Genomic DNA, 23,142 nt, shown 5'->3' on the forward strand with positions numbered 1-23,142 from the left:
CTGTGCGCGAGGAAGTACAACGGGCGCTCCAACCAGAGGTTCCCGTCACCACGGTGGCACCGCAGGAACCGACGTTGAGCTACGCTGCCATAGCCCGACGACCGCCGCAAGCTCCCCGCCAAGCCGCGGCGCCACCCCGAAGAGACGCCCCAACGCCGCAGTATCCCCGACGACAGGAAGATCAGGCGCACGTTCACCCAGACCGACCTGCGCCGAGGAAGACAGACGTCTGGAGGACGGCCGACCGACGCCCGCTGTGTTACCACTGCGGGGAAGCTGACCATGTGTACCGCCGATGCCCATACCGACGACTCGGGCTGCGCGGATTCCACCCAAGCGACCCGCGTCCCAGGTATGGCGAACGCCCTCGGGAGATCGACGAGTACTTGCGACGACCCCAGTCCCCCGAGCCTGCGTCCCGCCGAGAGTTCCGATCGCCTTCACCACGACGTCCAGCTTCGCCGATGCACCGACCCCGACGTGAAAGCCTGTCACCCCTCGCTCCACGCCGGGGAAACTAGGCGCGGCAACCCCTGGAGGTGGAGTTGCCGAAGACGACCGACGCCAAGATCCTCCACGAACGTCGGAGGGCCCCCACTCGAACGCTACCGGAGACCGAAACGACGCTCCTGAAACGGTGTCCAACAACCTAAACGTCATCATTGACGGCCACGACGCATCGGCACTCGTGGACACCGGAGCAGACTACTCAGTTTTGAGTGGGAGGCTCTCCCGCCGCCTTCGAAAAGTCACGACGCCGTGGGATGGACCTCAAATACGAACCGCCGGTGGGCACCTCATCACACCAGTCGGGCGATGCACCGCTCGCGTCGAGATCCACGGTGAGACGTGCCCTGTAAAGTTCGTCGTTCTGCAAGACTGTTCGAGGGACGTTATCCTCGGAATGGACTTCCTCTGCGAGTATGGCGCCGTCATCGACCTCGGAGCAAACCGGTTGACGCTGCGAAAGCCTGTTTCACCACCGGAGGAACCCAAAGCGACGTCATCTGCGGTCCGAGTCCTCGCCAGCCACGTGAACTTACCGCCGCGGTCGAGTGTTTTCGTACCCGTCGGGATCACCGAAGATCTCTGCGGCGAAGTTCTGCTCGAAGGAAGCCTCCAGTTGCTTCTGGGAAGAGGAATAGGCGTCGCAAGAGGAGTTGCTGAACTTCAGGATGGCCGCACTGTGGTCCTCGTCACGAACTTCCGAAATGAAGCGCAACACCTCACAAAAGGTGCAGCCGTGGGCCAGGTCGAGGAACTCCAAAACTTCGCCGCTGTCGCCGCCATTACTGACGAATTCTCGCCACCTCAGCAAGACAGTGCGTCGCCAGCGCAGCTCGACATTGACCCTAAACTCCCGGGCCCGAAACGACGACAGTTGATTAACCTTCTCGCCGAATACCGCGACTGCTTTGCCACGTCGTCGAAGGTGCGCCAAACCACCGTTGCGAAGCACCGCATCGTTACCGAGGACGACGCGCGCCCGGTGCATCGATCGCCATACAGAGTCTCCGTTAAAGAAAGGCAGGCGATCCTGGAGCAAGTTCAAGAAATGCTGAACGACGACATAATTCAACCTTCAAGCAGTCCTTGGGCCTCTCCAGTCGTATTGGTTAAGAAGAAAGACGGGACGCTTAGGTTCTGTGTAGACTACCGGCAGCTGAACACGGTGACGAAGAAAGACGTCTACCCACTCCCCCGCATCGACGACACTCTAGACCGGCTGCGCCACTCTCAATATTTCTCATCGATGGACCTGAAGAGCGGCTACTGGCAGATCGAAGTCGACGAAAGGGACCGAGAAAAGACAGCCTTCGTCACGCCGGATGGACTGTACGAGTTCAAAGTGATGCCCTTCGGACTGTGCACGGCGCCAGCAACTTTCCAACGTGTCATGGACACCGTACTGGCAGGACTGAAGTGGCAGAGCTGTCTCGTCTACCTCGACGACGTCGTCGTGTTTTCCAGCGACTTCGACGAGCACTTGCGACGACTCCGAGCAGTTCTCCAAGCCATACGGACCGCCGGACTCACCCTGAAGCCGTCAAAGTGTCGGTTCGCTTATGACGAACTGAAGTTCCTCGGCCACGTGGTTAGTAACGAAGGTGTCCGCCCAGACCCCGAGAAGACTCGTGCCGTCGCAGCATTTCCAGCGCCAAGAGACAAGAAGGCCGTCCGAAGGTTCCTTGGGCTATGTGCCTACTATCGGCGCTTCGTTCGAGATTTCGCAAGAATTTCCGCACCGCTCACACACCTCACGAGGGACGCCGAGAAGTTCGAATGGGCCGATGAACAGCAGCAGGCATTTGACGAGCTGAAGCGACGACTGCAGACTCCTCCTGTTCTTGGACATTTCGACCAGGATGCGGAAACCGAGATTCACACGGACGCAAGTAACGCAGGGCTTGGCGCGGTTTTGGTTCAAGTACAAGAAGGCACCGAGCGAGTCATCGCCTACGCAAGTCGGACATTGACCAAGGCGGAGAGAAATTACTCCACGACTGAGAAAGAATGCCTTGCGGTCGTCTGGGCAATCACGAAGTTTCGTCCGTACTTATACGGGAGCCCGTTCCGGGTAGTCACGGACCACCACTCGCTCTGCTGGCTTGCGAACCTCAAGGACCCGTCAGGACGCCTCGCGCGGTGGAGTCTCCGACTACAAGAGTTCAACATGACCGTCGTCTACAAGTCAGGCCGCAAGCACAGCGACGCCGACTGCCTGTCCAGAGCTCCCGTCGCAACACCTTCCGGCAGTAGCGACGACGATGACGACGAGTGTTTTCTGGGCGCAGTGAACGTCGACGACATGGCCCGGCGTCAACGAAACGATCCTGAGCTGCGCGCACTAATAGAGCACCTGGAAGGGCGCGGGAGTGCCATGCCACGTGTTTTTTCACGAGCGCTGCCGACCTTCGCCATTAGACAAGGTGTACTCTACAAAGAGAACTTCGGGAACAACAACTCGCCATGGCTGCTGGTAATCCCGACCGACCTTCGGGAGGAGATCTTTCAAGCCTGCCACGACGACCCGACGTCCGGACACCTTGGTTACAGCCGGACCCTGGCACGTATTCGTGAAAAGTATTACTGGCCCAAGCTCCCCAAAACCGTCCACCTCTACACGCGATCATGTCATGAATGCCAGCGACGAAAGAAACCTCCGACGAGGCCGGCCGGACTCTTGCAGTCAATTCCTCCGCCAACAGCACCCTTCCAGCAGATCGGAATGGATCTACTTGGCCCTTTTCCGCCGTCGACGTCGGGAAATCGCTGGATCATCGTCGCCACAGATTATCTCACGCGGTATGCCGAAACGAAAGCCCTTCCTTCCGGAACTGCTGTGGAAGTTGCCAAGTTTTTCATTGAATCCATCGTCCTCCGGCACGGCGCTCCCGAAGTCCCGATCTCCGACCGTGGATCATCATTCATGGCCCAGCTGACGCAAGAAGTCCTTCGTCTCAGCCACACCAGCCATCGCCGCACCACGGCGTACCACCCGCAGACCAACGGGCTAACGGAGAGACTCAACAAGACCATCGCCGACATGATCTCCATGTACGTCGACGTGGAGCACAAGACATGGGACGAGGTGCTGCCGTACGTCACATTTGCCTACAACACGGCCGTACAAGAGACCACCGGAATGACACCCTTTCAGCTGGTGCATGGGCGCAAGGTAACGACAATGCTGGACGCTATGTTACCCCACGAAGCGGCTGTCGACGCAAGCGACGACGCCCAGGTGGTTGCCCAAAGGGCAGAAGAAGTCCGTCAGCTCGCCAGACTTCGGATTCAGGCTCAACAACGTGTCGACACTGGCCGCTACAACCTTCGTCGTCGGGACGTCCACTTCCAGCCCGGAGACAGGGTGTGGGTGTGGACACCGATTCGCCGTCGCGGTCTCAGCGAGAAGCTCCTGAAACGTTACTTTGGACCCTACAAAGTGCTTCGTCGACTCGGGGATCTGAACTACGAGGTGATGCCCGATGGAACACGGACTTCATCACGCCGCCCTCCACGACCAGAAGTCGTCCACGTCGTGCGCCTGAAGCCGTACTACGCTCGATAGGACTGTGGACCTTTTGTGCTCCAAAAGACTCTTTAGTTTATCGTTCTTTTTTTATTTTGATTTGTTTTACACTGCATCGGGGCGATGCACTTTTAAAGGGGGGAGTAATGCCGCGCGCAAGGCTGAGAAAGCAACGCTCGGTCACGGTCCTCCAGAAAGTTCCCGTTTATTCATGTACCGCACGTAACTTCTATCATTTACCCCTGCTTTTGTTTTCTAGAAAGTGCGTGTTCATTCTCGCCCCGATCACGCGACGCTCGAACCGCTTTCGCCGAATCTTCGAGATAGCGGCGCACTCTAGATAAGAGGCCGCCCGCGACCTTGTCGAGTCAGTCTCGCCCCAGCGCTCGATCCTGCGGTTTCGCCGATTTCGACGCTCGCGACGCTCTGTTATTATCTTTTGTACTCTTTTATTTTTGGCACAAGTTCGCCACATTAAACGTTTATTTCTTCCTGTTTATTTGTTATTTTTGGTCACTACCCGTGACAATATCACAGAAAATGAAGGAATCAGCCCTATATAGTACATTCTATGCCAAATAGTGCATGGTATCCCCCCAAAAAAAACCTTTACATGGTTTTTCTTACAACAAAAATGAACTAGGCATCGTCAAACGCTCATTATCCGCCCATAACCGCTCACTTATTCAAAAATTATAAGTGATTTTCTGAAATTTTCATTGGATGGTGACCGACGGAGTTCTCGAATACACATGGTGCTGAATGACGCCCGTACGCACTCTCTGCCACAACGGGCAAAAACTGGCCTAATTTTCCAATGAAAAAACTCTTCTAACTTTTGATTGAGGTAATAGTCAGTTCCGGAACGCTGGCATCTCGTTGGTACTTCTAGCGCTACATTGGGGCGGAGAATAAGCGTCGAACAAAGCGTTGTTTAATTTTCTTTTAAGCCTTTTTTTTTCGGGGGGGGGGGCGGCGGGGTTGGTGACGTGGTATTTTACACGCTGTGTGCACTAGTGCTATACTCGAGGAAAAATTCTTCTGGAAAGTGCTGTCCAAGTTACGGGAACGGGAACGGGAACGATCGTGCACCTTTCCTGCCGGTCCAAGCTGCGCACATGCACTTTTCCTCTTTTCACAAATTCTACAAAAAAAACAAAAAAAAAAACATCGAGAAAATGTAGCTCTTGTAGCTCTCTAGGGTAATTTTGATGATGTTCCACCTCGAAGAAGGTTCACTCTCGAGAGCTCCCGTACCTACTAGCTTAAAAAGCAACGATAGTAACACTGGCGGTTTCGGCACGTGATTTTTGTGGAACGAATGCTCGCGCTAAAGGGAAACATTCCTAAGCAAAAAACGTGAGCCAGGTCGCGTTTGTTAGCTTCGTTGTCCTAACTGCGGCTTAACCCTGCACACACCTTCCAAGAGGCATTAGAAGCACCGAATGTCTGTTCAACCACCTAAACGTCGGGCCGAAACAAAACGCTCCTGGACGCCAAATTGCATGAGCCTTTACCAAGCTTACACGGGCCACAAGCATCGGCCCGCGGTGAGGACGTGCTTGGGAGAGATCACCGAGCCGACGCACATCCGGCCCGGGCTGTTGGGGTCGCTGGGATTCCTCTTATTTCCGGATGGCTGCACACGGAAACCAAGAAACGCGGTTGGTAAACATAGTAAAAACACCCCGAGACTGGGAAAAAGAAAGGACGGACAAACACAGAGGTCCCTATTTATACCTCTGTGTTTATCCGTCCTTTCGTTTTCCCAGTCTCGGGGTGTTTTTACTATGTTCAACTACCATTAGCTCGTTTGCGCCCTAACCTTCTGCGGTTGGTAACTTAGCAATTTGCAAATACTGGCGACTAGGTTCTGCGATCTAAGGGGATTATCATTTACGACACAACACGTCGTTGGCTAGCTCTTCCTTTGTCTCTCAGTAACTGGCCCTTCATTTCTTCCGCCGGGCCGCAGTTATCAGAGTGGGAGTGGGAACTTAGACTTGAAACTGGAAGACTGACCAACCACGCCACGATTTCAATCAGAGCTGTTTACCGGGCAATCATCGGAGAGATATGGACATGCCATATGTCACTAGTTTCTGCGCTGGTCTCACTCCCCCCCCCCCCCCCCCCCCCTTTCCTCAAAATATCTGCGGTGTAATTCTGTTTGCTGCGCTTGTAACACCGTTTACTAGATCTGTCCAACAAGCCCCGTTAATAGAAACAATCACTTTTGAATTAACACAAACAACAGTCGTATTGCAATAGCATAGACGGGAGCACTTCATCTTTCAGCACGAGCGCCGAGGCTAATTGAAGCTGTGAAGTTTCACTATATTTTGTCCTTGTCCACGCTGGTTGTAAGGAGCAATGCGATTGGTCTTCTACGTCCTCACAGGGCTGTTGACGTTTAGAAAATTTGAGTGTGGATGAGCATTTATTTGAATTACTTTTATTACCAGAAATTTCCCTGGCCTAAACAGCATTAAAAAAAAAAAACGAACCAAGCGACAACTTTCTGCATAATTTCGTTATCTTCTGACATGTGACCATAAAGCATAATAAATACAATGTTCCTCATTCATTAACTCTAGAAGTCTCAGTTCCTTCGTAGTGAATGAGCAACCCGCAACGGAGTGCTTATAGTTTACTCTGATACATAGTTTACCGTAATTTATGTAAAGCTAGTGAAAAAAAAAAACTACAGTGGGTGTGCAGGCCCGACCTGGTGATAACTAATCCTCATGTAACCCGAGACTCCTGTGCAGAAAAATTAGGAAGGAAAAGACGTCAGTAGGAAAACGTCTCAACTCAAATTGAAACGTTCTCCCACTGTTGCCTTTTCCTTCGACTTGAAAGTTTCCTCATTTTTCCGCTCCACAGTCTCAGGTGATACATGATGATCGATGTAAGGTTAGTGAACGTTTTAAAAGCTGTTTAATGAACAAATATAGCACATAAAAAAATGCCGATGCTGCACTCAGAGAGTCAATCACAACAATCTAGGAAGATAATTCACCGAAGGCCTCATTTCATGTGTTTTTGTCAGGCTCAGTTTTACACCGCAGATTTCAATTTCACAGGAAACATAGTCATCCTCGTTAGCTTGTTATTGACTGAATTCCTTCCATAGATCGCGGTCATTGAGGAGGTGTCATATATCGCTTCAAGCGTCCCTCCTCGCTGTCTGCAACAGATATTACGACATCCGGAACTTTGCAGAAAAGACTAGCGGCGCGCGTATGCAGTAGCAGTGTCTTCAATGTTGAGAGGTTGGCGAATCAAAAAAGCTTTGCGATGATTTAGACGGGAGGACACTTTTAAGACAATTCCTTAACTTTGTTTTGTTGATTGAAGACAGGGTTGTAACTTCTTAGTGGGTTAAAGTCATTGGATAGCAATGCTTGCCTGAATATCGGGACAGGCGTCTTGTAACGTATCACCAATAAAGTTGCTTCCGACTTCATTCTCTGTAGATGTGCTTCTGCCACCAAAAGTTACCTCGATTCTCACCTGAAATTGACCAAAAGAGATAGTAATTTTGTTTTCGGATACTAATTCAAAACAAGTGAATTGATTTTTCCTAATCCAGAAGTTACCGCCCTGAGCCGTTGTGCCTTGAAAGAAAAGAAAAATGTGTGTGCTTCTATAGTTATTTGTTAGCGTCTAAATACCTACGGCGTTGTTTTCATAGTGCCAGATTTGCTTGAAAATTTGTTAAACACACCAACAAACATCGCTCAAATAATAACTCAAATATTTTGCAAAAATAAAAGTTTCTGGCACAGTTACAGAATTTAAAATTTGAGTCCTCAGCGTGTTTTTCCAAGTGAAAGTCTCTACTGCCGACAATAAAATAGTGATCTCAATGGAAGGCAGGGGTTCACTCTTTGGACTGTAGACTTTGTTCTCAACTGAATACAAGCAGTTTCATAGTGTCAAATGAATTCTTTGGAAGCTCGCTCCTCCCCCGCATAGTAGCATGAAACAAATGCTCGGCATAGTCCATTTTTAGACTGCCCGCTCGACCTGCAAGCCTGCCTTCCCCTGACATCACGGCACTGAAAAGCGGGTGTATTTTGGAATGCTGGTTTTGGCATACTTTTCACTTGCCGATATCGCAATAACTATTTTGAATTTCGCCACACTAAATAGCATAGCGTAAACGGTAAGGGCCGGTGATTCCGAAGGTATAATTCGTTGGGATAGCAAAAAAAAAAAAAAATATCGCCTGAGTATTTAATGACGATTCAATTTGGTATACTTACAATGAATGGATACACAGCATTGTCCACGTCGTCCCCTAGAATAACTCTGGCTTGAATTGCTAAGACCTCTGAGGAAAAAGACAATACAGTACTTGGTGTGCCTGTTTAGCGAAATTGTTACCAGTTCTTTCACGGTCGAGCTCCGTGCATAGTGTCACTATCTTACGTCTATTAAATCAGAAGTTTCACTACGTACGATCAGACAAGAATTGTACTGTATAGCCCCAGTAACATGGCTAATACATCATACAAAAGAGTCGGCAAACACTGTCTGTGACGTGTCTCTTCCTAGCATGACGGTCCTGCCACATTGGTTGTATAAAAACCGTCTGCAGAAATGTTCGAAGCACACGTATGTACGTAAAACAAACATTCTTCGAACATACATAAGGCGTCTCCGCAGATAATTGTCTTCATGTCTGAAACGAACACCGTGGCTCTTGTATAATGTATGAAAGTGTGATTGCGGCTTATGGGTAGTCGGTATAAAACTCGATTCACTGAAAGCTCCATAAAAAGAGGACAGGAATTTGGGCATGGTTACTAAGTTATTCGCAATACACGTGCTCTTGCCAGTGTACATGAAGGGAATCGTGGATCTTATAGTACGTGAAGAGCGTTGTACGGATTCATACGAGGAACCTCGACCGCCCGTGACTCTTCATGGCTGCACTTTAGTCTGGCCGCGGTTGCCGCCTGTAATAAAACGATGGCGCCTTTATTGTTATAAAACATTTATACGAATAGTACGAGACATCGTACGTTCAAGAGAGTTGAGTATTCTATTGCTTCACCGTATCTCTTGAAAGTCGTGCAAAGTACGTTTGCTAGCGAGACAAAAAAAAAATGATGCTGAATATATTATAATAAATGAACAGTATATCAAATACAAACCTGAAAATTATATAAGAAAATTATGAATAGGGTAACATACGCACATAGATAAACAAGATAAAGAAGATTGATTTGTTAATATTGCTTCATAACGACTGTATTTAACGGTAGATCAAGGACCGCTCGTGCAGCATACGCTTCAATAAACATTTTCTGACTTATGGGCAGAAGATCGAAACAATCTTTGTCTGCTCAGTTAAACAAAACTACAAGTGTGTGCGAGATCACCAGAAATAAAGATTGGAATTTTAATAAGTAAGGTAAACTTAAACAATCGCTGTTGCCACATAATAATGCTTTCGAAGTGCTGATATAATAAAAATCCGTACACAAGGCGAAATATGCGGCACGAAGACAGACTTCGACTACAGACGTTTCCGATCAAAGTCATGACTGCGTAAATAGGCTATAATAGTGCAGAACTTGGGTTTCTGTTACCTTTAACGGAGCGACGAAGATAGCTATTAGCATCCCATAGAGCATGAGCCGTTTCTGTAAAGTTGCAAGAATAATGTCGAAGTAAAAACGCGGAAGGTAGTTTCATCAAATTTCATTGCAGAAGACTATAATCAGTTACAGCTAAGACTACCAAGACAAGCTGCTCCTGCGAAGCCCACAACTCTTTCACACTCTCTAGCAGAACGAACGCTGGAGAATAGACAAGGGGAGAAGAGGGTACAGCCAATCATGACGACCAGATATCTTTGTGGGAAGGGCTCTTCATACTCTTCTCTTATATTGCAACATCAAGCTTTCTGGCATGGAATCCCGTCGGTAAGAGTCAAGGACCGGAATATATTGTTTTTTTATTTATGTGAATTGCTTAATTTTATTAAAACCAGGACGCTTAGTGAAGGAAATACTTATTGTTAGCGAGGTATACTTCATGCAGTTTTTTTCTAGAAGAAAGGCAATATAACGAACAAAAGACCCTTATCAGCATGTTGCCTGCTGTTCACGACTGTCGATATTGTCAATAACATAAAGAACACTTGACTTTCTCAGTCTGGAGTTTGAATATTTTGCACAGAAGAAAAAAGAAAGATACAGCATAATATCTGACTGTTCATAATTATCGACTCCTTGTCACGACCCTCAGCTCGAAATATTCGTGTTGACAGCCCAAACTGTCCATCTCATCGCGACTGAATGAACCGTGCCACAAACACGTGAATAGCAGAAGTCCACCAAGCTCTCTTTGGTGAGCCTCCTCCAGGATCACTACTCATCGTGATGGTTGTGACCTTGCTGCTTTTCTGTCCCTTCCCCTCAGTGTCCTATTCTTTCTAGTTCATTGGCAATTAATTTACACAATTTTTATTTTTATTTATCTTTTTTATCTCTTGTGCAGAGGGGGCAATCTGACTGCTGATGCTGCCTACATCCACTGACTCTCGTGATACTTCATTTCCACAACCGTTGTCAAGCCGGAGAACTCACGACTGAAAGGAAATTCATACTCGTCAATGACGACAGGGGTAACGCCGTCCTCTGCAGTCCTGTTCGCATTCATTCTTGTAATTTCCTCCAGTCCCAGGTTCTTTAAGGCGGGACAAAATGTTACAGATTGTTGTACACTCATCGTCGCTTCATAAATTGTAAGTGTTCTTAGACAGTAGAAAATAAGTGAGCCAAGGTGGACGTTGGGTGTATTCGCTCTGCTGTAGATGAGAAATTTAGGAAGTGCCGTGACACCGCTAGCCTGGAGTCTTTAGCGTGCATCACGCAGTAGTGATACACGACCGCACGCCGTACGATGCTCACCCAGATCAAAAGGGGCAGGAGGGATAAAGCGTGCAGGATCCCCGGGCTCTGCAGGGTCAGCTTTTGCTAAACATTCTCTAAGTTGTGGTGCGCTAAAACACTCGACCATCGATCCCGATCCCCCTCATCAAGGGTCGTGTGCAGCGTTTTGCAAGAAACGAGTGTAAGCGCGCAGTTTTTAGAAAGCGTGTTCTGCAAGGGTCCCTGTAGAAAAAGCATAACACGGCGCTTAACGTAGACATCTTTTGCTCTAATATGTAGCTTAAAATATTGAACTGGGACCTAATTAATACATAAGAAAAGATTCCTATAGCGTGCTGCCATAATTAATTTTGGAAAACAAAACAATAGATTGTGATGAGAAATGAGATTCAGTAAAGATACTTTTACGTCGTCTTTGATTTGCGATGCACGATTCCTGTGAAAGTGCCGTCATTAATTTATATGAGTTAAAAGTTCCCGTCGCTTGCGTTGTCTTCACATATCCCTTTAAAGGGTATATTTCAAAATGCGGCTCGCAACTTGACTCACGTGCAGAAATGAACCTAAAAAGGTGCTTGCAACACTTTTTGATTGCGTTCTTTTTTTTTTTTTTTTAGTGGCATAACGTTTGCATGCCACGGAAGCCGTTATAGTCCACAGACAGCCAATATATGGTGGTAGATAAGCTCTGATGGGAAAAATAACAGGTACGGTGCATGTAAACACACATGCACCCTGTGCAGGGTGAGAACAAAGCTGCCATTTCAAGTGCCCGGCTGTTTTGTATGTCCTAAAATCGTTTTGGCGAAGTTTTAAATGTCACATTATCGCATACCTGAAACATCGATTCTGGTGCTCGGAGTAGTCCGCTATGTAACTCTCTTGGGTAAAAAGCAACGGTTGAAATTTATATCAAGGTCGGTCATTGGAGAAGTTTCGTTCTGACGCAGTGCCGTCATTGTTTTTCCCTTTTATTGTTGCTTTGTTGCTGCTCGTCAACCTTCAAAGAACCAGGTTGTCTAAATCGCTTATGAAGTAACTTAAATCTGCTGAGACAAATTATAATTTGTAGAATTAAAATGAGTTTACGAATTTTACCCCCAATTTTGTTTTTACGATAAACTTAATAAGGCATCAGACGTTGTGCAACATGTTTGTCAGGTGGGTTTTAAAGCGAAGTTGACTATCAAAATACCTTTTTTTTTATCTTTAACCAACCTCTATCGCCAAATGCAGTGTGAAAATTAGGGCTTATTTTGTTTTAGTTTGTCATGCTATTCTTTTTTTTTTTATTATTCAATGTGTTTCGATGTATATCTCTGATCAGTTTTAGTAGCAAATCACAAACCGGTACATGGAGACTCACAAACGGGGTGTGTGGCTAAGCAAATCGGTGCTTGATCAGAATTAAGAAAAAGAAACACAGCAAAAGAGGACACAAGAACACGAAACGGCGCCGTAATTATGTATCTCCTCTACTTGTCCTTGTGTCCTTTTTTCGGCGTTTCATTTATTTGAGCAAAAACGAAACACCAACAACGAGTGTGGAGTCGCGGAAGAAGCTTTCGGAACACTCGAAACTCACGTCCAGTCTGGGCCACTTCCGAAGAACGGTCAAATCCATGACGTTCCGAAGAAACTCGCCCTGCAAGGAACCGCCAGCCCTCTTCTCGGTGCTCTGCCGACTGCCGGGGTGCGGGCCATCTGCTGAGCCGCGCCAACCGTGCCTCTCCGATTGGGTGCGAGCAGGTTCCGGCGTCGCAGCCTCTACAAACTTCCCGCGAAACTCCGGCGAATGCACGCATAACTCTTCGTTGAGCGCGTCACTGGCACGTGGCGTGAGCTATTGCCTCGAGCAGACTCCAAGAGCTTTGATCAATGTGCGTGCTCCCTGGCTTCCAACGGTGCGTTCACGTTTTATTTCATTCGTTTATTTATCTAATCGAAGGATACTGCCGGACGACTTTTGTAGGCCGAGCCATTAAGGAGAGAGACGGGGAGAGACACTTTATTTTAAGACAACTCCAAGTCCGACTCGTCGCTTCATGGAAATACTCCCTTATGAAATAAAAAGAGAAACATACAACTCCTAGGGTTTTGTGTTTTCGCTAGATACCGATAAACCCCGAAAATTAACCCCCGAGCTGGTTTGATCAAATTTAGGGAAATATAAAAACTCAAAATCGAAGCTGCCAAATATAAAAACCCAAAACTCCACAAAAAGAAATAAGTGGCCGACATTCTTGCTGTTGCTATGCACATCCTCGAAGAAATGCGTTAACATTTTTAGTAGCGGTTTTAAATGACGAAGCACGGTGCTTGCAGCCTCCCAGCACTTTTCCGCGGGGAGAGCATTTCCAAGCTCCTCTCCTCCCTGGTGCAAGCAGATCAGTTAAATTTGTGCGTGCATGAAGGACGTGGCGCAATGCACTTAAAACGACAAAGTCATTTCGTTGTGGTTGTTCAATCACCGCGAACGTACGTATAATCCTGCGGCAGATAGATCATGCACATGAGCGGCCTGTGCAACGTGAAGTACGTCACACATACGCCTCCGTTTGAATGTTATGTAGTACATGGCAACTGAAAAGGGGGGGGGGGGGGGGGGGGGGGAGGGGGATCAAATTTATAGTGGTGCCGTTGCGCGACGCGGCTTCGTTAGTGTCCGTGCTCAGCGTCAGTCCGTATTGAGACCGCACGTGCTCTAGCAGCCACTGGTTGTGTCCGCCTCTAACGTTAACGTCCCCCATCAGGATGAGCGGCATCATATGGTGTCCTACATCAGTCGGGCTGACACACATGCGTTGGGTCGAAGAACGGAACCGCCGCCCGTGTGCGTCCACAGGTCTCCAAAGCTCGCGGCAGGAGCTTCCGAGGTCGTCCTCTGCGTACCCTAAGGCCCTTAGCGCATTCGTACCCTGCCCGCCATCTGACAGCGCTTGCGGGCGTTTCCTAGACAGTTTCCACAGCCCGTGCGGCTGTGGCGCCATCCCGTGGCGACGTTGCGAACTTTGGTTAGTCCAAACCAGCCCAAGGTCAGCGCATGTACAAAGGCCCTAATGCTAATGCATTAAAAAAATTAACAGTACAGCTTTATTCTGTCCTGAACGGGACCAGACGCTGAACTATCAGCGAGGCATCCTCTTCCCTAGGAACTATATACACCTTATCTTGCTTCTCCCTAATCGGTACCGAAACGTTTTCCAAGTATTCAGCTCACGAGCGTGTTCCGTGGAGGTTGGGGAGTCTTATGACCTGCGGGGAAAAAGTAACCCCCAAAAAAACACCGCTTTCAAATTAGAAGAAAAATAAACCTCGAAAACACGGAACTAGACAGATGACCTATGTATGCCTCATATCCCATGTAATATAAAAGGACCATATGATATGCATTTTTCCCATTGACGAATGCATAGGTAGATTTAATGGTTTACCGTGGTTATATACCGTACTCTGTCTGTCAGAGGGCAGATAAATGGTAGAGTTTTTCTTCCACTCGTATTTACTAATTTTTAATTAACCAAATTTTAACTGAACAAATGTGGCGAACAGCAGCCGTCAATGATTTGCGGGTTTTATGTGTATGGTGACAGGTGTATGGATATGGGAGATTTTCTTTCACCACTTAGAAGATCGCTAATAAAAGCACCTAGTTTTCTTTTTGTTTTTTTCTTTATAGGGTCTTTCATATGGCATTATGAGATATTGGTGGTATGGAATCCCGTTGTCGTTGTTTTTAGCAGGGGGTATACAAAAGGGAAAGAATGATGTACAAATGAACCATACAAAAATGCGCACATTCTATTTTCCAAGAAATATAAAATAAACGCCAAAACGTCTATTCAATAGACATTTCGTAAAATATCATTTTTTTTAATGCCATATAGACCGACATTTCCTACATCCTCACGGTGTTAGCAATGCTGTTCAAAAGCACGTGACATTCTTACGAAGCGAGAAGGCGTGCGCTTTTTTTTCTGAGCTTTGAGAGTGTTGTGAAGACTCTTGCGTAAGCGGTTCTCCTCCACACCACCCTCAAAGGAAGCCCCTTCTCAAACCTAGTCTCAAACACCTGATGGCTCGAGTGGCGAACATAATCCGAGAAATGTGCATTGCACGATAATGAAATAAAAGTTAGCCGAGGAAGAAATAGAACATGTAGTTTACGAACGCCTTGTATTGTTTCGCGCTTTCCGGTCGAATTGGTTCTTCGTTCAGCGTATTTGAAATCAAACACGACGGCGGTCACACGGATAGTCTGTACGCGAAGAAACACACCCGAGATATTTCTTTCCTAACATGCGGTACTTTAAGGAACGCCACAGGCATGGGCAGCAGAGTGACAGCGAGCTCAAGGCTCCATTAGCTTGGTTTCTGTCGTGTACATGTAGAGCAGCAGCTGCAGGCCGATATCTTCTCGGAACCTGGTATCAGCAGTCTTTGAAAAGGGCCGCCTTTTCCGCAACACGCGCTAAGCACAATGAGCGATGGATGCCTGTTTCGAAGAAGGGTGGGAACCAATATCCGTTAAATAATTTGAGACATTTAATTATAGCAACTATCGCGATCACCAGGCCTTACAATTATTAGGGAGAGTCTGTCACTTGTCAAGTCTGGGCCGTCTAAACTGGCATGGGTTTTAAGCCAGAAGTTTCTATTGATCGGCACTTTTTAATGTTTTCCGAATTCTGCGCAGCAATTTTAGGATGCGTTCCACGCTCACACATTTCCATTTGGAGTGTTTCGCATATCACACATCGCCCATGAGATGATCAAGAATGATTGCGGGTGTGTTCACACGAATTAGGTCTAGCACATGTTTATTTAGTGTACAAAACAAAGAATAGCATACCATCTGTGTCGTGATACGTTTACCAAAGACACACTAATGTTAACTTGTCAAGTGTGGTTTCTGCTTTGCTTTTTTGCTTTATTTTAGAGTTAGGTGTTTACAGTTATGGCCGGTCCAGATGTACAACTCAGTGCTAAATCAATACTAAGAAAAGCGCTTTTGCAGCGCTAACTCCACACTACGAACAGCGCTGTTGCAGCGCTTACTATAGAACGTATACGGTATAGTAAGCGCTGCAACATCAGTCGCTGAGTTTATAACTTAGTGACTGATGCAGCTCTGTGTCACCGCTGTATTACGAATATAGCGCTATGTTAGCCCTGTATCAGCAAGGTCAGCGTTATTAACGTGAAACGTTCTTTGGCTAGGTGTTGGGCATTTTGTGAAGCCGAGATAAAAGTGTGGCCTCAAGGCTCGACACTGATTGGTTGACGGGTGGGAGAAGAGGAGCGAGGTGCTCGACGCTGATTTCACGGAGCTGTCATGTGGGGCATGTGACCAGAGGGGTAGGCGAGGAAGAGCTCGACCACCTCACTGAGGGAGAGGAACTCGAGGGTGTGGAAAGCTCTTGACGATCGCCATGTTTATCAGCCCGATTAGTGGGAGTATCGCTTCGTTTTAGGAGCAACTATCAACTTCAAGTGCACAAGTGGCACGCGTTACACTATCTGATGCAGAGCGCCGTCAACATAGGCGTCTGGTGTATGGACTCTCAGAGTGTATCTAAACGTTTGTGATGCGAGAACGTGTCAAGTATGCAACATGCCTATCAAATTGCCATAATCCTTTTGCGGCGTTGACTAATAGCGGTTAGGTAGAGTGCTATGGTGTGCTCAGGCCTTTACAAGCAAAGTAATTTTATGCATTTTATGAAATAGTTAGTGCGATGTTATTGACGGCTACGTGAATATATTCAAAATCTTCGTTGATTTTCTTTTTCTTGTAAAGTTTGTTTTGGAGACTGTTGAAGACAGCCTTTTTTTTTTTTTGTAACAGGGCGTTTTGAGGGGCAAGTACTGCTACATGTCTGAAACGGTGGGCCATAGCGCACTTACCGACGAGTATTGAGTATGTTACGTCAGATGAAGCCTTCATACTTTCAAACCGCACAGTACAGCAGGCACCGTTGAGACGCTTGCACACTTCAGCACCTATTTTATTCATTACGCAAGGTATACAACGAAACTCGCCGGTGCGGTTAGAAAAAAACAAAAATATACCATAAAAAAACCTCTTGGTTAGAGTATAAGCTAAGGCAAAGCAAACGCTAAAAAAAAAAAGAATAAACTGGCGAATAACATTGACAGTCATGGAGGGTTTGGTTTGGACTTAATGAACTCGTAAAAAAAAGTACTATAACCTCTCACAGATTAAGAAGCGCAGGGCGTGGTTTATAATATTCATATTTCTTGCTTAGTTATTCGTTAATTGTTCGGCATTCCTCTTGACAAATGCCGTAATATCATTACCTGCGGAGCGATAACGACATGCGCAAGATTCGCCACACCTCGCATTTCTTCAGTTTTGAGTGACATTGAATAAAACGTTGGCACCTTTGCAAAAAGTAATTCTTGAGGGGCTCAAGACATAACAGGCGAGAAAAGAAATCCAAGTCTCACGCGCAGGTTTTCCAGGACATGCGGGCAGTCTAGGCGTACTCGACGGAAATCAAGATTGGTCGAGGACTGCGCGACCAGCGCAACACTAAAAACACGAAGTAGGCGTTTTCAGCCCATAACCGAGAGCTCTGAACAGGAAAGGGTTAACCCCCACACTTGTGGCAGGAGCAGTCTTGCGGCTCTTCCAGGAATATGGTCATGCTTCCCTCGGCGCCATACAACTTCTGGCCGTTCGGGTCGAAGCAGTCCTGGAGTTGAATCTCCCGCTTGTTCATGTACGTCTCGCGGCAGCAGTTGCACTCCTGGGATTGAGAAATGAAGCGAATGAGCGCGGAGTATGTATTGTTCTTTTTAAAAGGGTTACCACCACAGTAATAATGTAAGGCGTGTAAAATATTGACCGCATTGAGTCAGTATACGGGATAGGGTGCCGTAAAAATAAGGAAAGCCATAAGGGTTCTGTGTGCTCCACGTAGTTGACTGACCAGGAAGACCAGAATGTGGGGGCCTCCGAAGTCTTCATGGGCAGATCTTATTCGACTCGGCGAAATAGATTACAACCGGTTTTAAAATGTTTGTTAGAATGAGCCGAGTTTCTATTAAAGGCGAGAAAGATTATGTAAAAATTGGAGCTCTGAAATGTGAGGGTTACTTGATCATTGCTTGATGGTTGCAGCGATAAAAAAAAAGTTTTAGTAGTCCACCAAACATCGTTCTTTCTGCAAAAAATGTGTACGTATTAGAGAAACAATATACCTGGCCGTCATTTTTTACCTTATATAGAATTTATTTTTGAAACTGATGCGAATTCTTCTAATGCTTTCTTTCTTTCTTTGCTGGACATCTTATGAATGTGATGTACAAAACGTGATGCTGAGCCTCGCGAAATTGATATGACGTGCAATCAGCATTTGGTTAGCCGTGAAGCGACGACATTAAAAGCAACAACACGAACCAACGGAGACTTGTCTGGCAAAAATAAAAAAAAGATGAGGTGACGTTACAGAGATACATTAGGGCAGCGGTTTTGCTGCATTTTGTGGTCCTGTTCCCAACAAAGTAATAACGTAAACCGACGTTTTAGAATCTCTACAGGAAGATTGATGTAAGATATTAGTTTTCAGAATACGATGTACACTACTTCCCCCTAATTTAAAATGTAGATTGTTTAAAAACAATAACACTCAATAATAGTTTAAGGCCCGTATTGACCTAATTCTTTATTATCTGCTTCCCGCAGTTGTAGGTCGTGGTTACATGTCAAGCACAGGAAAAGTGCGGGAAATACTCATTTACGAATGAATATGGTGTAAACTAAACGACTGCGTATGTGACCGTTCGTGATACCATATGAGTGTTCCATTAATTTATAAAGAGTGTCTTCATTATGAAATGAGAGACAAATGCCTCTAAATATATTTTTCATTTGCTTTGAATCAACCGTCATGGTTTAATATCTAACGTATTTGTTAGATTCCTCACTACACCGAGTTTTGACTTCTTAGGCGCTCTGCAAACTCAAAAAGGTATCGTGTTATGTAAAAAAATGTTTCTATGAGCAGCTTCTTTTTTTTTCTGACAACCTATTACTTTTCTGATGTTCGAACACATTCGAAAATTTACGATCAATAAAGCAACAACGCTTGACAGGGTTCAGATGACAGAGTTTGAACTCCTAAAGGATCCTAGAAGACAAGGTTAATAAACAAGCGAGCTGGTTAACATTACTCATGATTCTAACGGGGGCGACGGACAACAAAGAAGACAAAGGACAAACACTCACGCCTCACAGCTTGAGACGTGTGTGCTTGTCCCTTGCCCCTTCGTCGCGCGTCGTCTCCGGTTAGAACCATGTGTAAAGAATCCTGTCGCTTTCTTACACTATCCGTTTGAATTATGGGCGTAGCATAAAAAACGACGTGGCCCGAATTTTACGAGTTGCTCGGGCGTCAATCAACCGCGAAATAAAAGTGCCCCCACCTTGAGGAATCCGTGCGGCAGCGTGATGGAGGGCTGCACCTGGGAGATGCATGTCCCTTCGCAGCGGCTTACCAGGACGGTCCCTTCGCAGGTCCTCGTCAAGCTTCCCAGTTCGTCGTTCTGGTCCCTTGTGATGCGTATCGTGGTTGGCTGTAGGCGACAACTGCTGCCTCCATCCAAAGTGTCGCTCTTGGCCGTGGCTAGCAGGACAAGCCACAGCACTCCGTAAGTCCAACACTTCATCGGGGACTTCAGGCCTCCTAGTTGCTTCCGCTGATGCTTTGGATGCCTCCCAGAACGACTCGGGAGAGAACGCACAGGTATTGACTTTTTCGTGCAAGTGCGCGTTGTGAATTAGCAGACCGTTTGATCTTCAGCAGTTCTACCAATCTAACGGCCTTCTACTTGGACTGCTTAAGAGAAACAACGTGTTTGATTAACTTTTTCTTAGAGACCTTCTTAAGACTAACGCTGACTGCTAAACTAAAAGGTCTCACGACTTAGCGGGCCGTCCGATCTTTAGCCGATCTATCAATCTAGTGGTCTTCTACATGTTCAGCTTGAAAGAAATGAGGTGGTTGATGAGCTGTCTTCGGGTCCTTGTTGAATTTGGCGCTGGGGTCTGAGCTTCAAGATAGTATTCAAGAATGATTGGAGGTTGGAGGTCACTGTGAACTACAATCTAACAAATTTGAAGATAGTAACAAGTCGAAAAGGCGATAACGGTTCTCTACAATGTCCTATCTGAGTAAGAACAATTAATTTGCTGAATCTCGAGGAACCTAGACTTCAAGTCCTTCCAGGACCCTGCGGCGCTTGAAATACCTAGTCTTTTACTAAGTTCTAATTAAACCCCCTTGATATATAAGTCGTTCTTTGACTTAGATAGGAGTATAATCGCAAAAACCAGGTAAAGAATCAGCGTATATGCAGGAAGATATTTCTGGTTCGAGCAAAGACGGCGATGTCAATAAGACCTGACTACTAATGTCTGCCGGCACTAAGTACTTTGCTGGGGGCTGACTGTTGGTCACTGGCCGCCGCTGGGCAAACCACTGACGATTCTCGCGGTTGGAGTAACAAAAGGGCGACGGGGAAAGAGCTACGATTGGTTGGAGCGAGGACCCCCGCTGGTCGTCCACGATCAGCGGGTGTCGGCCGTTTTCACCTCGAGTGCATGTTGTCCGTAAATGCGGAAGTGGGGAAAAAAAAGAAAACGAGAGAGGGAGAGAGAGAGAGAGAAAGAGAGGCTGCTACGGAGTCCATTTCTATTTTACTATGGTTGATGTAACCGTGGAGTTGCGTGATGCTTTGGTGTGTGCGAGTATCAAACGTTTGATTCTGGGGTTCTCATTCTTCAGCCTCTTTGTGATATCCGAGCCATTCACGATTTCTGTATTGATGCGAGAAATGCATGTCCACAATTTGGACATCGACGTGCGCTGAAGCACGATAATCGGCTCGTAATATCTAGTAATTGAGTTATAAATATTAAAAAATGTATAAACGAACTTCCAAAAAAAAAAACGAAAAAAAAAGCGACGGAGACAGGGGAATTGCAGAACGACAGGTTGGTATGCCAACAGCGGTATCATATTCAGTGTGCATAAGCTGTGAGAAAGATTCCGTGTTTTCGGAGCTCATTTAAATTCAGAGGGTGTTTTTCGGAGTTCATTTTTCGCTAAAAAAAAGGGGGGGGGGGGGGGGTTATAGAAGTTTATTTTAGTTAGATTCCCAAACCATAACCTATTGTTTTGAAGGAACCTTGATGAGCTAAAAGGCAAAACTATTTTGTCTCTAGTTCGAGATTTCAAATGCAACTGAAGTGTCATCTCTTCAGGACCACTGGCTATGTGTTCTTTAAAATTTTATTTAAAAAAAATTTTTTTTTTTGCTTTTTATTTTGTCGTTGTGACCTCAAAACTCGGAGTTTTTCGGATAAATTCGAATGGACAAAAAAGTTGCCGGCGAGTGTTTTTCGGTTTTTGCTTTTCAGATTTATCCGAAAACACTGAACCCTAGTATATGAGTCATCATATGTAGCTTGGTACCTCTGAACTTTTTGTCATAATAAATGTGTTGCCATTGGCTAACGAAGAATCGCACTACCGTTTTATAGAAGAGACTCTTCCAGTTTTACTTTGTTTTATACTGCATAGAAAATTACAGCTGCTGGCTTTAATTCGGTTAGTTCTTCGTTCACTTCGCAGGAAAGTAGGTGATCAGGCTCTTTTCGTGCGCAACGCTGCGGAATCAAGGGACACACTGATTTTTTTATTATTTTTTATAACTGGAGAGACGATATGATTACGGTTGTATTGGATGTAATAAAGAAGAGAATAGCAAATCTAATAACGTCGACATACCAGGCCCTGTTTTAACATAAATAGTTCGACATATTAGGCCCTCTTTCAACAATTCATGGTTTCTAGGGGGTTTCATTTCGCCTTGAATTGTTCTAATGCATCAGCGTCGATTTGTGTCGTAACTTTATGGAAGCCTGAGCAGCACTATCACTATAGGCTCTGGCGTTTATTCGGATTACCCTACCGTGATTTTACGGTCAGAAATAATAAAAACTATAATCTAAATTGTTTCAATAAAACACAACCATAAGAATCCACTAGTTCCGTACTGATCCGGTGTTTGTGAATATTACAGCATTCTTTGACTAGATGTGCTCTGTGCGCGGCTGTCCACCTCAGTTTAACTCATCATTGTTTTTCTTCCATCATCTAAGTTAATTAAGGTTTGTTTTTTGTAATATTTTTAGCAATGTATGATGTTATGGCCACATATTCTATATCTATTATTTGGTTTTATGCACGGTTTGATTGGCTTCACACATTAACAGGAAAGGAACACTTCAACATTATGAAACATCACCCTATAGTTTGTCCTTAATAAACCTTTTTCAAAAGTCTGCGCCAACGTTTGTCCGCCATTGCTCGATCACATACCCAGTGCATGTATTGGACACGAGTGTGACGTCAGCGTTCGGCGAGGACTCGGATCCAATCACGCGCTTTGTGTCCTAGCAATGGCGACTGCCAATGTTGCTTGATGGACTTTTGAAAAGGGTCTATTGCGATGAAGATAGTTGGGAGTGTTGGATTTTAATTTACGATAAGGAAAGACAGACATTGAAGACAGACAAGATAGCCCTCTGTTATACTGGGTGCTTTGTTTTTCCGCGTCACTTACGTTGAACTTCCAAAAAGACCTCAGGCACAGCGTCGCTCCTCCATGTTTTCCTTTGCAGTGAACTCGAACCACCCTAACCCCTTTTTCGTTCCATTCAACCCAACTTTGCTTCTTTCACGAATGCGGGGTACATGTCCTCGGGTCCGTTCACCCAGAGTCGGACCTATACTCCGTTCACCCCGAAGCTGACAGTGCCGTGGGTGCTACGCACTCGTCGGACCGATCAACCGGCTTCCTTTCATCACTTATTCTCACTCTCTGCGAGCTGACATGGGCGGGAGCGTGACCACGTGGCCAAAGACAGATCTCCACAACTGGTTCAAGGCGCACGTAGTTTCCACCGGACTCTTAGCTTAGGAGTGAAGGGAGAATGGTCCTTAGGCGAACACGTGCTGAAACGAGATCCAACAAGTCCATTAACGTCTCTTATGCAAACAACGGCCGCCGCTCTCCGCAACTAACGGGCTAACCGACACGGGCGCCAACTTTTGCCTTTGGGCCGCGGGCTCGTCGCCGGCTAATGAAGCCTTCGACTGGTGCCCC

At 46.3% G+C, this 23,142-nt stretch overlaps 1 protein-coding gene across 1 annotated transcript; it reads right to left on the bottom strand.

Moving 5' to 3' along the window:
* Window positions 1-17,558: 17,558 nt before the first annotated feature.
* LOC8029789 (partner of bursicon) lies at window positions 17,559-19,638 on the bottom strand. Its single transcript, XM_042294304.1, has 2 exons — window positions 19,396-19,638; window positions 17,559-17,717 (listed from the first exon to the last, which is right to left on the bottom strand). Exons 1-2 carry the CDS (start codon window positions 19,636-19,638, stop codon window positions 17,559-17,561), a joined length of 402 nt encoding a protein of 133 aa, XP_042150238.1.
* Between the last annotated feature and the right edge of the window lie 3,504 nt (window positions 19,639-23,142).

Source organism: Ixodes scapularis, unplaced genomic scaffold (assembly GCF_016920785.2).
Source record: "Ixodes scapularis isolate PalLabHiFi unplaced genomic scaffold, ASM1692078v2 PGA_scaffold5__190_contigs__length_132052651, whole genome shotgun sequence".
NCBI lineage: Eukaryota > Metazoa > Arthropoda > Arachnida > Ixodida > Ixodidae > Ixodes > Ixodes scapularis.

Excerpts from the sequence above, each read along its gene's own strand:
- LOC8029789 (XM_042294304.1), bottom strand. The coding sequence starts at position 19,638 with ATGAAGTGTTGGACTTACGGAGTGCTGTGGCTTGTCCTGCTAGCCACG. Across the intron at positions 17,718-19,395 it reads TGCCGCACGGATTCCTCAAG|GAGTGCAACTGCTGCCGCGA; the intron begins GTGGGGGCACTT and ends TCTCAATCCCAG.